This window comes from Phlebotomus argentipes, unplaced genomic scaffold (assembly GCF_947086385.1).
Source record: "Phlebotomus argentipes unplaced genomic scaffold, Phlebotomus argentipes genome assembly scaffold_18, whole genome shotgun sequence".
Taxonomy (NCBI): Eukaryota; Metazoa; Arthropoda; class Insecta; order Diptera; family Psychodidae; genus Phlebotomus; species Phlebotomus argentipes.
The window spans coordinates 13,650,473-13,663,999 of NW_026776177.1; the positions used below are offsets into that span (position 1 = coordinate 13,650,473).

The following is a 13,527-nucleotide window of genomic DNA, read 5'->3' on the forward strand; positions in this document are numbered from 1 at the left end:
ACTATAGGCGATGCAATTGTGAATAGCTTTGTTGAAAATATGAAATCGATTCTTATCTCTCGGTCGCACAAATATGACTGACAGCGACTCGAAAGTCCCATTTTCGTCAATTAAGCCAATTTATGGCATTTGAATTTGATTGAGTGGTTTTGCTTTATGTAAATTGGGTCACTAATAGAGAATCTCTTAGACAAGGAAGTTTCTTAGTGTTAAAAACTGCTTTTAATAGTGAAAAAAAAAATCTTTTTGGAAAATGCCGCTAAATTTGTGATTTTTAAATGCTCCACTTTCTAATTGTACTTTTTGGATATAAAAACTTACCATATAATCTCTTAATTTTATCGCCATACCTCAGATTCAAATCAAACAAGCCGTAATAAAAATGGCAAAATTCTTTTATTTCAATTAAATGCACATAGAAAAATAACATGTTAATCAAATGACAATATATGTAGAACACGTTTGTTAATTCGTTTCAACAGAGACAACGTTAATTGCAAGAGAATAATTAATATCTTGTTAATAAGTCTGATCTTTCTGAGCACCAATTGTTAGAAACAGTGTGTAAATATAGTATTGCTTGTCTTGTAGAAGCGCTGGAATGGTTACTTCTTGGGCGTGCTGGTCACGGGCATGTAGAATTTGTGCGTCTTCGTGTCGCGCGTGTGCTTGAATGCACCCTTGTCGATGCCGTGCGCTGGACAGGGGCCCTCCTGGACGCGCACGTACTCCTTCCGGTAGCCTGTGAAGCTGGATGAGTCGCCGAAAGAGATGCTGGAAGAATTCATGGTGCGCTTGGTGAGAGGCGCTTCGTAGGAACGCACGCCGGCCGGCGAACTTGCCCAGTTGCCATAGCTTTTGGACTCTGAGCGTCCGTAGAATTCGCCTTTGCCGATGCTGAGGTTATCTCGGTGGCTCACGCGAGTCGGTTGCTCTACGTGTGTTGCCCAGGAACTGCTGCGAATCTCATGCTCGCGTCCCTGGCGATGGAGCGAACTGTAGCTCTTGCGGTCGTTCGAGGAGGCCGCGTACAGCGACTGATCGTGCAGATTGGACAGGCTCTTGCGCTGGATAGCCGCTGTGGAGCTGAGACTGGTGGACTGGACGGATTCGTTGGCGGCCGAGGAGCCACTCTTCCTATGGAATACTGCATTAGAAACGTCCGCTTCTGAGGACAGAACGTTCCGGCGATGATATTGCGTGTTGACGGCATTCTTCTCAGCTACGTAGTTTCGTCGCTGCTCGTTGCTCTCCCTGCTCTCTCTACTCTCTCTGCTTTCCCTGCTCTCTCTGCTCTCCTGACAGGACATCCTGCTCTCCGAGTGAGCACTACTCATGGACTGTCTGTGACTGGAAGAGATACATGTGTCAGCGAATTTTAAAGGTAAAAACCATTAAATTTATCAATTACCTGTGATGAACAGTCTCATCGTTGCTTCGTAAATTCAACTGTTGATTTATAATGTCGCTCTGCCTGGAGATGAATTGTGATCCACCGCGACTTCTCTCCTCATTTTCCATCATTGTTCTTTGATTGAGGACATCTGACTGTCTCAAATTCACATTTTTATTCTTCTGTGATGATTCCAGAGCTGATTTCTCTTGAGAAGTCATTTTCATGGCCCCACTCTCAGTTCTCATTCTGCTCCTCTGTGATGATGATTCCAGAGCGGATTGCTCTTGAGAAATTATATTTCTGGCCTCACTTTCGGTTCTCATCGTCCTGCTTTTCTGCGACGATTCCAGAGCGGATTGATCTTGAGAAATCATCTTCATGGCCCCACTCTCGGTTTTCATTCTGCTCTTCTGTGATGATGATTCCAGAGCGGATTGCTCTTGAGAAATTATATTTCTGGTCCCACTTTCGGTTCTCCTTGTTCTGCTTTCCTCAATTGCTTCACTCCTGTTGACTACATTTGTCTGCTTTACCATGTTAATATTCGACGAAGATTTGCTTTCGTGCTGTCTCACATTGACTTTACTGTCTTTGTGGACAATCTCTGTGACTGGAGCTTCTTCGGGTGCCTCATTGGCCAGAACAGTTGTAACTTTCTTTGTTGTCACGACAATCATTCCATCCTGTATTCCCTTCTTCGTGGATTTATCTTCCTTAACAGTTGTCTTCTTCTCGCTGACAGTCTTCTGCCGAACATCTGTGTAGTTCATCTGATTAGTAGTCCTGGATATCGACGTGTCATCTCCCAAAGTTATGTTAGACTTCAACAGATGATGCTTTGTTGTTGTTGGTTTAGTCACTTGACTCCTCTTCTGCTGCTTGAAGCTCGAAGATGCAGTAGTCGTGGTTTCCATAGTTCCAGATCCGACGTCCAAATGATCTTCCACTCTCTTCACGTCCGCCCTTTCACCACGAACAACCTTAAACTCAGACTTTTGGGTGGTTCTGCCTTCAAACTCTCCGGAAACCTTCAAATTATCCTGAGGTTTCTTGGCAATGGGTCTCTCAGCTGGAGAATACGGCTTCTTTTCAGGCTTCTCAAAGTCACCTTCTAGCTTTAGATTATCCTTCTGCTTGATTGGCGTTGGCCGAGCTGTTGGCGAAGACTGAGTCTTCTCTGGACGATAGAAATCACCCTCCATCTTGAGATTATCGGATTGTTTAATAGGCTTTCTCTTCTCAACGGGCATAAACTTGGGCTTGTCCCTCTTCTCAAAGCTTCCTTCAGGCCTCAAGTTATCAGGATGTTTCACCACTTCAACCCTCTCACCACGAACCACTGTGAAATCATCTCGACGATGGTGATCCTCGAAATTACCCTCCAATCTCAGATTGTCCTTATGTCGAACAACTTCAACCTTTTCAGTCCTCACGCCCTTGTAATCCTCAGATGAACGTTTCGATGTGAACTCTCCGGTCATCTTCAGATTGTCCTCTCTCGTGACTACATCAGCCCTTTCTCCGCGTGTCATGGAATAGTCATCCTTTTTCTTCATATCTATAAACTCTCCAGTCATACTAAGATTGTCGGTTCGTTTGACAACATCATAACGTTCGCCCTTGATAGAATTATACTGATCCTCACGGCGAATCATCATTTTCCCCTCAGGTTTAAGGTTATCTTCAGGACGAACCTGTTTTGGACGTTCTGCAGGGCGATATTCTGTTTTCTCAGGTGTATAAAACTCCCCTTCGGGTTTCAAATTGTCCTCATGTTTAACTTGTTGAGGTCTTTCAGCTGGTCGATATCCTGGTTTATGAGGCCTTTCAAAATCACCCTCTGGTTTAAGATTATCCCCATGTTTGATAGGTGTTCGTTTTTGACCAGGTGATGGTTGAGTTTTACTGGGACGTTCAAAATCTCCCTCAGGACGTAAGTTATCTTCTGGCCTCTTCTGCTGAGGTCTTTCTGCTGGCCTGAATTCTGGTTTGTGCGGCCTTTCAAAGTCACCTTCCGGCTTAAGATTATCTTCTGGTCTCTTTTGTTGAGGACGCTCAGCTGGTTTAAACTCAGACTTCTCTGGTCTCTGGAAATCTCCTTCAGGCTTCAGATTGTCTTCAGGTTTCACTTGTTTGGGTCTATCAGCGGGACGATAACCTGGCTTCTCAGGCGTGTAAAAATCTCCCTCGGGTCTGAGATTATCTTCATGTTTTACTTGTTGTGGTCTCTCAGCTGGACGGTATCCTGGCTTCTGAGGTCTTTCAAAGTCTCCTTCGGGTTTCAAGTTATCTCCATGACGAATTGGCGTTCGCTTTTCACCAGGAGACGGCTGATGTTTGGTAGGACGTTCAAAGTCACCTTCGGGACGAAGATTATCCTCTGGTCTCTTCTGCTGAGGACGCTCAGCAGGCCTAAATGGCGATTTCTCAGGTCTTTCAAAGTCACCCTCGGGTTTGAGATTATCTTGAGGACGAACCTGTTGAGGTCTTTCTGCAGGTCGATATCCCGGCTTCTCTGGAGAGTAAAAGTTACCTTCTGGTTTCAAATTGTCTTCGTGTTTGACCTGTTGTGGCCTCTCTGCAGGACGATAACCTGGTTTTTCAGGACGTTCAAAGTCTCCTTCCGGTTTCAAGTTATCACCATGTTTGATAGGAGATCTCTTCTCCGCAATATAGGGTTGAGGTTTAACCGGACGTTCAAAATCGCCCTCAGGGCGCAAATTATCCTCTGGTCGTTTTTGTTGAGGACGTTCTGCAGGTTTGAATTCCGATTTCTCAGGCCTCTGGAAGTCGCCCTCAGGCTTAAGATTGTCTTCTGGTCTAACTTGTTTCGGTCTTTCCGCAGGACGATATCCGGGTTTCTCTGGTGTGTAGAATTGTCCTTCAGGGCGAAGATTGTCTTCGTGTTTCACTTGCTGTGGCCTTTCAGCTGGACGATAGCCTGGTTTATCCGGTCGGTCAAAGTCACCTTCTGGCTTCAGATTGTCTTCATGACGAATTGGTGCTCGTTTCTCCGCAGAATACGGCTGAGGCTTGACGGGACGCTCAAAGTCACCCTCAGGATGCAAATTATCCTCTGGTCGTTTCTGTTGAGGACGTTCAGCCGGACGGAATTCCGCTTTCTCAGGCCTTTGAAAGTCTCCTTCTGGTTTCAAGTTATCTTGAGGACGTACTTGCTGAGGTCTGTCGGCAGGACGATAACCTGGTTTTTCAGGTGTGTAAAAGGCTCCTTCTGGTTTTAAATTGTCCTCATGTTTGATTTGTTGAGGGCGTTCAGCTGGTCTAAAACCAGGTTTGTCTGGTCGCTCGAAATCTCCTTCTGGTTTGAGATTATCGCTATGCTTGATAGGTGATCTCTTTTCAGCTGCATAAGGTTGAGGCTTAACTGGACGTTCAAAGTCTCCTTCTGGACGAAGATTATCCTCTGGTCTTTTCTGTTGGGGACGCTCAGCCGGACGGAATTCCGCTTTCTCCGGTCTTTGGAAATCGCCTTCCGATTTCAAATTGTCTTGAGGCCGAATTTGTTGAGGTCGCTCTGCTGGACGATACCCTGGCTTCTCTGGAGTATAAAACTCACCCTCTGGACGAAGATTGTCCTCATGTTTTACTTGTTGTGGGCGATCGGCTGGCCGATAACCAGGTTTTTGTGGACGATCAAAGCCGCCTTCAGGCTTCAAGTTGTCTTCATGCCTTATAGGTGCCCTCTTCTCGGCTGAGTAAGGTTGTGGCTTGGCTGGACGTTCAAAATCTCCTTCAGGATGCAGATTGTCTTCCGGCCTCACTTGTTGAGGACGTTCAGCAGGTATGAATTCTGATTTTTCAGGCCTCTGGAAGTCTCCTTCAGGTTTGAGATTATCTTGAGGTCGAATCTGTTGAGGACGCTCACTTGGACGATATCCTGGCCTTTCAGGAGTATAGAATTCTCCTTCAGGTTTTAGATTATCCTCGTGTTTGACCTGTTGCGGCCTCTCTGCAGGACGATAACCTGGTTTTTCAGGACGTTCAAAGTCTCCTTCTGGTTTCAAGTTATCACCATGTTTGATAGGAGATCTCTTCTCCGCAATATAGGGTTGAGGTTTAACCGGACGTTCAAAATCGCCCTCAGGGCGCAAATTATCCTCTGGTCGTTTTTGTTGAGGACGTTCTGCGGGTTTGAATTCCGATTTCTCAGGCCTCTGGAAGTCGCCCTCAGGCTTAAGATTGTCTTCTGGTCTAACTTGTTTCGGTCTTTCCGCAGGACGATATCCGGGTTTCTCTGGTGTGTAGAATTGTCCTTCAGGGCGAAGATTGTCTTCGTGTTTCACTTGCTGTGGCCTTTCAGCTGGACGATAGCCTGGTTTATCCGGTCGGTCAAAGTCACCTTCTGGCTTCAGATTGTCTTCATGACGAATTGGTGCTCGTTTCTCCGCAGAATACGGCTGAGGCTTGACGGGACGCTCAAAGTCACCCTCAGGATGCAAATTATCCTCTGGTCGTTTCTGTTGAGGACGTTCAGCCGGACGGAATTCCGCTTTCTCAGGCCTTTGAAAGTCTCCTTCTGGTTTCAAGTTATCTTGAGGACGTACTTGCTGAGGTCTGTCGGCAGGACGATAACCTGGTTTTTCAGGTGTGTAAAAGGCTCCTTCTGGTTTTAAATTGTCCTCATGTTTGATTTGTTGAGGGCGTTCAGCTGGTCTAAAACCAGGTTTGTCTGGTCGCTCGAAATCTCCTTCTGGTTTGAGATTATCGCTATGCTTGATAGGTGATCTCTTTTCAGCTGCATAAGGTTGAGGCTTAACTGGACGTTCAAAGTCTCCTTCTGGACGAAGATTATCCTCTGGTCTTTTCTGTTGGGGACGCTCAGCCGGACGGAATTCCGCTTTCTCAGGCCTTTGGAAGTCTCCTTCTGGTTTCAAGTTATCTTGAGGACGTACTTGCTGAGGTCTGTCGGCAGGACGATAACCTGGCTTCTCTGGAGTATAAAACTCACCCTCTGGACGAAGATTGTCCTCATGTTTTACTTGTTGTGGTCTCTCCGCAGGACGATATCCAGGTTTTTGTGGACGCTCAAAATCTCCTTCCGGTTTAAGATTGTCATCATGTCTAATGGGCGTTCTCTTCTCTCCGGGAGTAGGCTGATACTTCGTCGGACGTTCAAAGTCACCTTCAGGGCGCAAATTATCTTCTGGTCTCTTTTGCTGAGGACGCTCAGCTGGTCTAAATGGTGATTTCTCAGGTCTTTCAAAGTCACCCTCGGTTTTCAAATTATCTTGAGGGCGAACCTGTTGAGGTCTTTCCGCTGGGCGATACCCTGGCTTCTCTGGAGTATAAAACTCACCCTCTGGACGAAGATTGTCCTCATGTTTGACTTGTTGTGGTCTCTCCGCAGGACGATATCCAGGTTTATCTGGACGCTCAAAATCTCCTTCCGGTTTAAGATTGTCATCATGTCTAATGGGCGTTCTCTTTTCTCCGGGAGTAGGCTGATACTTGGTCGGACGTTCAAAGTCACCTTCAGGGCGCAAATTATCTTCTGGTCTCTTTTGCTGAGGACGCTCAGCTGGTCTAAATGGTGATTTCTCAGGTCTTTCAAAGTCACCCTCGGTTTTCAAATTATCTTGAGGGCGAACCTGTTGAGGTCTTTCCGCTGGGCGATACCCTGGCTTCTCTGGAGTATAAAACTCACCCTCTGGACGAAGATTGTCCTCATGTTTGACTTGTTGTGGTCTCTCCGCAGGACGATATCCAGGTTTATCTGGACGCTCAAAATCTCCTTCCGGTTTAAGATTGTCATCATGTCTAATGGGCGTTCTCTTTTCTCCGGGAGTAGGCTGATACTTGGTCGGACGTTCAAAGTCACCTTCAGGGCGCAAATTATCTTCTGGTCTCTTTTGCTGAGGACGCTCAGCTGGTCTAAATGGCGATTTCTCAGGTCTTTCAAAGTCACCCTCGGATTTCAAATTGTCTTGAGGCCGAATTTGTTGAGGTCGCTCTGCCGGACGATATCCGGGCTTCTCTGGAGTGTAAAATGCGCCTTCGGGCTTAAGATTATCCTCGTGTCTGACTTGCTGTGGTCGTTCAGCTGGTCTAAATCCAGGTTTATCTGGTCTGTCGAAATCACCCTCTGGTTTGAGGTTGTCGTCATGCCGAATAGGAGTTCTCTTCTCTCCCGGCGTTGGCTGATACTTAGTCGGACGTTCAAAGTCACCTTCAGGGCGCAAATTATCTTCTGGTCTCTTTTGCTGAGGACGCTCAGCTGGTCTAAATGGCGATTTCTCAGGTCTTTCAAAGTCACCCTCGGATTTCAAATTGTCTTGAGGCCGAATTTGTTGAGGTCGCTCTGCCGGACGATATCCGGGCTTCTCTGGAGTGTAAAATGCGCCTTCGGGCTTAAGATTATCCTCGTGTCTGACTTGCTGTGGTCGTTCAGCTGGTCTAAATCCAGGTTTATCTGGTCTGTCGAAATCACCCTCTGGTTTGAGGTTGTCGTCATGCCGAATAGGAGTTCTCTTCTCTCCCGGCGTTGGCTGATACTTAGTCGGACGTTCAAAGTCACCTTCAGGGCGCAAATTATCTTCTGGTCTCTTTTGCTGAGGACGCTCAGCTGGTCTAAATGGCGATTTCTCAGGTCTTTCAAAGTCACCCTCGGTTTTCAAATTATCTTGAGGGCGAACCTGTTGAGGTCTTTCTGCGGGGCGATAACCTGGCTTCTCAGGAGTGTAGAAATCGCCCTCAGGTCGAAGATTATCCTCATGTTTTACTTGTTGGGGTCTCTCAGCAGGACGATATCCAGGTTTTTCTGGAGTATAGAAATCTCCTTCCGGTTTAAGATTGTCACCATGTCTAATCGGAGTTCTTTTCTCTCCTGGCGTTGGCTGATATTTAGTTGGACGTTCAAAGTCTCCTTCCGGACGGAGATTATCCTCTGGTCTTTTCTGTTGAGGACGCTCAGCCGGACGGAATTCTGCTTTCTCCGGTCTTTGGAAATCGCCTTCCGATTTCAAATTGTCTTGAGGCCGAATTTGTTGAGGTCGCTCTGCTGGACGGTATCCTGGCTTCTCTGGTGTGTAGAATGGTCCTTCAGGTCGCAAATTATCTTCGTGTTTGACTTGTTGTGGTCTTTCCGCTGGACGATATCCTGGTTTATCTGGACGCTCAAAATCTCCTTCCGGTTTAAGATTGTCATCATGTCTAATGGGCGTTCTCTTTTCTCCGGGAGTAGGCTGATACTTGGTCGGACGTTCAAAGTCACCTTCAGGGCGCAAATTATCTTCTGGTCTCTTTTGCTGAGGACGCTCCGCTGGACGAAATTCTTGTCGTTCAAGCTTTTGGAAATCGCCTTCTGGTTTTAAATTGTCTTGAGGGCGAACCTGTTGAGGTCGTTCAGCCGGTCGATATCCGGGCTTCTCAGGAGTGTAAAATGCGCCTTCGGGCTTAAGATTATCCTCGTGCCTGACTTGCTGTGGTCGTTCAGCTGGTCTAAAACCAGGTTTATCTGGTCTGTCGAAATCACCCTCTGGTTTCAAGTTATCGCCATGCCTAATAGGTGTTCTTTTCTCTCCTGGCGTTGGCTGATACTTAGTCGGACGTTCAAAGTCACCCTCAGGGCGCAAATTATCCTCTGGTCTTTTTTGCTGAGGACGCTCAGCCGGTCGAAATTCAGGTTTGTACGGCCTTTCAAAGGTACCTTCCGGCTTAAGATTGTCTTCAGGGCGAATTTGTTGAGGTCGCTCGGCAGGACGATAGCCAGGTTTTTCTGGAGTATAAAACTCTCCTTCAGGCCGAAGATTATCGTGATGCTTGACTTGCTGAGGTCGTTCTGCTGGACGATAACCCGGTTTATCTGGTCGATCGAAATCTCCCTCCGGCTTGAGATTGTCTCCTGGTTTTATTGGTGTTCTTTTTTCCCCTGGAGAAGGTTGATATTTAGTTGGGCGTTCAAAGTCTCCCTCTGGACGGAGATTGTCTTCAGGTTTAACTTGCTTAGGCCGCTCAGCAGGTCGATAGCCAGGTTTGTCGGGTGTGTAAAACTCTCCTTCTGGACGAAGATTATCCAGTGGCTTCTTTTGCTCGTGTCTGATGTCCTTGGTGTCTTTTATGGCACGATATATTTCTTGATTGGTAGTCTGACTAGTCACATCTGTTTGGGAGTAAAATTTCTCCACATCGTCTTTGGTCCAGGTTCTCTTCCTAGGACGTTGATAATGGATTTCTTGTTCAATAAATTCAGTTTTATTTGTTGTTGTGAAGTCAATATCGCCCTCAATTTTTGTGTAAGTGTTCCTTCGAATAGGAGATACACGTTCTCTGTCGTTGGTGTAATCAGTGTAATCAGTTCTGGCGGTAGTGACATCTAAAATATGATAAATTTGTCAGTATTTTGTTTGAGGTGATGACAAAATTTCGATCTGTACCAATAAATTCACCAGTTGTTGTTAAATTGTCCTTTCTTCGAATAACATCAGCTCTTTCGCCTTTTACAATCTTGTGTTCATCTATGGTTTTGCGGTACTCCTGAAAGTCTCCTTCGAGTTTCAAGTTGTCTTGCGGCTTCTTTACAGTCTCTCGGATATCAGTGGTTTTATCAACAAATTTATTGATAAAGTCTTGATTGTATGCCGTTATTTTCTCACTGTGGCTCTTATCCTCTGTGATTACAATATGATCTTCCGACTTATGGACACAACTATGCCGCCTAGAAGACACAAGGAATTGAATTAAATACCTTAATTGACCTAATTTCGTAATTCAGGAGGAATTTACTCACCCACAAGTACAAATTTCACAGATACACTGCTCTTTGTTAATTGCATGATCTCGCGACACTTTATCTGAAATCTTGATGACATCACTCTTGGTAATTTCCTCATATTTGCTCTGACCTCCAGAAGTTTTGCTCGTTGACTGTGTGATTTTCTGTTGGGGCAATTGAGGGGACGCATTAATTCAATTCTCAGCAAATTGCCGTTAATATCTCACCAAGTCTTTAGCTTTTCGATCTGTGGTCGTATCATTGATGGTTTTCCGCTCAATGTCGATCTCTTCTCGCACGATGCGTGAATCAGTGGAATCATCGAGAATGCTGCTTTTCTTCACCACATCCTTGTTCCTCTGCAGTGTCTCAGTCACGTCCAGCTCGTTGATGGTCCTTTTTGTCACATCTGTGATGTCTGTCCTGTTTAGAATGTCTATATTGGTCTCTGAGGAGTCTTTTGTGGATCTGTACTTGTCGATGTCAGTTATATCCTGCACATAAACATCGCGTGTTCGTTTTGGTCTCTCAACGATCCTCTCCAGGACATCAGTCGATGTTTTCTCGTCGATCACGCGCCAAGTGTTGGTCGTGGCATCGAAAATCTATTTAAAAAAAAAATGGAAATTGTTTAATGATTGCTATAAGCTCCTTAAGCAAATAAAAATTTTATCGTGCATATTTACTCGTAAAAAATATTTGCATTAGCTTCCAAAATGCGAAACACATGACATTAAAGTTTTGAAATATTTCAATGATTTATGAAACCTATCGAACTCTGCACATTCTCGCGTGATTCATCTCGCAATTTTAGCTGGAATTCTATATAAAGAGTGGCTTAAACCCACACATGAATTTCAAACAGTTAGTCTGGAGGTTGATCCCCGTGCAAATTTGAGATATTCTCAAGCCAAAATACTCCTTATCGTTCTCCGTTTGTAATTTTTCGCATATCGCTGCCGGCTGATAAGAAAACTGCCGAAGGTTATCGCGCGAGAAGTCAATAAAGCCAATGAATTTATGTGAGACATTATCGTAAATGGGCAAACATTTCACTTCGCGCACCTTGCAAAGTTGCTTTCGCGATCACTCATTATGCAAATATGGCATTATTTTGGAGAAGTGCGATCTTCTAGCAATTTCTCAAATTCTGAGAACGATCGCTGCATGGTCGAATGTGGCTATAAATGGAAGTGATGAAGCTGCACTCCACTGAGTAACTTTCGCGCGAAAACCACTCAATCTTCCTACTTTATTAAGTGATCGCGAGATTGCGTGGGCGGGATTTAGAGGCGGTGCGTAGGTCGCGATCTGCTTTCTTGGCTCTTTTTTGCACACAGCGGACGTTCATTAAAATGCCATTTCCTCCACTTACCTTCGTTATTTCTGTGGTTGTTGTGATGTTGGCCAAATCGGGGTGATCCTTCTCGATCTCCTGCACGATGTCTTTCGGAATGAATGTGTCCGTGTCTGTGAAACTCTGCTCATCCACAATTTTCCATGTGCCAGTATTTGAATCGTAGACCTTTGTTGTGTACGTCGTTGTTGTTCTGTTGGTTGCATCCTCGATCGGATACTCAGGAATCGTGTCGTGAGGCTTTCGATCCTTGAACACCTTCTCATCCACGATCTTCCACTGCCTCGTTCTGGCGTCAAAGATCTTCCTTTTGTAGATCGTTGTGTACGTGCCATCGCTCTCCTGACTCACGTATCGCACGAGCGAGGGTCGCTTGTTCTTCAGTGTTTTCTCATTGACTTCCTGCCAGGACTTTGTCTTCTCATCGTAAACTTGTTGCTGGATTTTACTTGTTGACTTACTCTCTGTTGAGGTTTTACTCACAGCCGAAGTCTTGGCAGTTGAACTCTTCATGTCACTCTTCGATGATTGAGTTACTGATTGATTATGACTCTTCGAAACATCAGTAAAGTCTTTCCTAGACACCTGATCACTTGATGTTACTTGTTTCTTAGATGCTAATTGATCACTCTTTTGTGAAGTGATTTCTTTACTAGACGTTTGTCCTCGATTATCAATAACTTCTTTCGTTGAAGTTGAACTCTTCATCGTGGATTCGGGTTGATCGTTAATCCGATGGCTTTTCTCCAGCATCACGTCCTTTTCGTTGACTGTAGTCTCATTAACCACACGCCAGCAATTAGTTTTGTTGTCCCAGACTTTAGTTTTATAGGTCGTTGTCGATTGTGCATTGGCAACGCTCTGGAGATAGAAATTGGAAAAAGCGGTTTATTTCTATCTCGTCAGGCTAATTATAGTTAGATAAGTCGGCTTCATTCTCCTCTATACACTATCACTTACATCTTTTGCCTGGAAGCTGCTGCTACTAGTGATTATTTGCGGTTTCTCGTAGACGAACTTCCCGTCCCACGAGCTCTGGTTTCTGTCCGTGACCGCAGATTGTCTCTCTTGCTGGCCTCGTTCCTCAATGATGAAAGTATTGCCGGACGCCGTGTCATCAAAGCTGCTCCTGCGCTCCTCAGTGATCACCGTGACATCCTTTCCAGCGCTCTTGCTGGAGCTCTTTGCTTGACTGTTGAAGAGCTGCACATTCTCCGCCGTAAGGCGATCCACTGAGGAACTCTTTAGCACATTCTGAAGACTCGTGGAGTCGATGCTTTGAGTAATCTTGCCCTCGGACAAGTTCGTCTGGCTGTCTCCAGCGCGCGAGACAATCCTCTTCGTGGCCGGATCGTAGGTTTCATACTGTGTGGATTGGGAATGATAATCCAGGGGCTTTTCTTTGCCCACTTGCTCAACCAAGCGCTCCTCGCTCTGCATGACGCGATCAAAGAGCGGCTGTTGTCCAGCCTTGCCAGTGTCATACTTGAGGGAGTCCGAATCGGATTTGGCCGCGAACTGAGTCTCTGTGGCTCTTCCCGTGCCAGAGACGGACTTGAACTCCTCAGCATGCGATTGAGTGTCACTGGAGCCCCATTCGCGCGACTGAGCGTCTCTCTTCACTTCTTTGCCGTCCACGATTTCCACTGAATAACTGCTGGAAGAGGCTTTCTGGGAGCTGCTCTTCATGGACGACGAAGAGCCGGACTCGACTTTAGTGACTGTCACGCCTGGTGCTGCGACAATCTTCGTATCCTCACCGGTTTTACCCAGAACCGAGCCGACTTCAGTGATTTGAGTACCACCGAAGATGATGTGCTCCTTCGGTTTCCTGGAAATCACCTCGTCACTCACGATATACGTGGTGAGTGAGGAGTCTGGCGTATCATGAGAACTCTCTTCGATTCTAACACTTCCGGCGCTGGACGACGAGACAATCTTGGAGGACTTCTGCGTGGAAGAGGTGGAAGACGAAGTCTTGGACGTCTTCACAGAGGATTTCCCCTGCGAAGACGTCTTCTTCTGTGATTTCTCCAGCACCAT

At 45.9% G+C, this 13,527-nt stretch overlaps 2 protein-coding genes across 2 annotated transcripts; both read right to left on the reverse strand.

Moving 5' to 3' along the window:
- Positions 1-383: 383 nt before the first annotated feature.
- Positions 384-12,472, reverse strand: LOC132261283 (titin). Its single transcript, XM_059760021.1, has 7 exons — positions 12,445-12,472; positions 11,503-12,345; positions 10,355-10,732; positions 10,143-10,291; positions 9,790-10,070; positions 1,412-9,728; positions 384-1,350 (listed from the first exon to the last, which is right to left on the reverse strand). Exons 2-7 carry the CDS (start codon positions 12,235-12,237, stop codon positions 606-608), a joined length of 10,605 nt encoding a protein of 3,534 aa, XP_059616004.1. The 5' UTR covers positions 12,238-12,345; positions 12,445-12,472; the 3' UTR covers positions 384-605.
- On the reverse strand, positions 12,427-13,527 carry LOC132259213 (uncharacterized). The gene has a single exon (XM_059756767.1). The coding sequence runs from the start codon at positions 13,525-13,527 to the stop codon at positions 12,427-12,429; it is 1,101 nt and encodes a 366-aa protein (XP_059612750.1).

What these genes read in the sequence shown, in the direction of transcription:
- LOC132261283 (XM_059760021.1), bottom strand. Translation starts at nt 12,237, where the DNA reads ATGCTGGAGAAAAGCCATCGGATTAACGATCAACCCGAATCCACGATG. An exon ending in CAACCACAGAAATAACGAAG is followed by an intron (nt 10,733 to 11,502) that starts GTAAGTGGAGGA and finishes TTTTTTAAATAG; the next exon opens with ATTTTCGATGCCACGACCAA. An exon ending in TGTGAAATTTGTACTTGTGG is followed by an intron (nt 10,071 to 10,142) that starts GTGAGTAAATTC and finishes TGTGTCTTCTAG; the next exon opens with GCGGCATAGTTGTGTCCATA.
- LOC132259213 (XM_059756767.1), bottom strand. Translation starts at nt 13,527, where the DNA reads ATGGTGCTGGAGAAATCACAGAAGAAGACGTCTTCGCAGGGGAAATCC.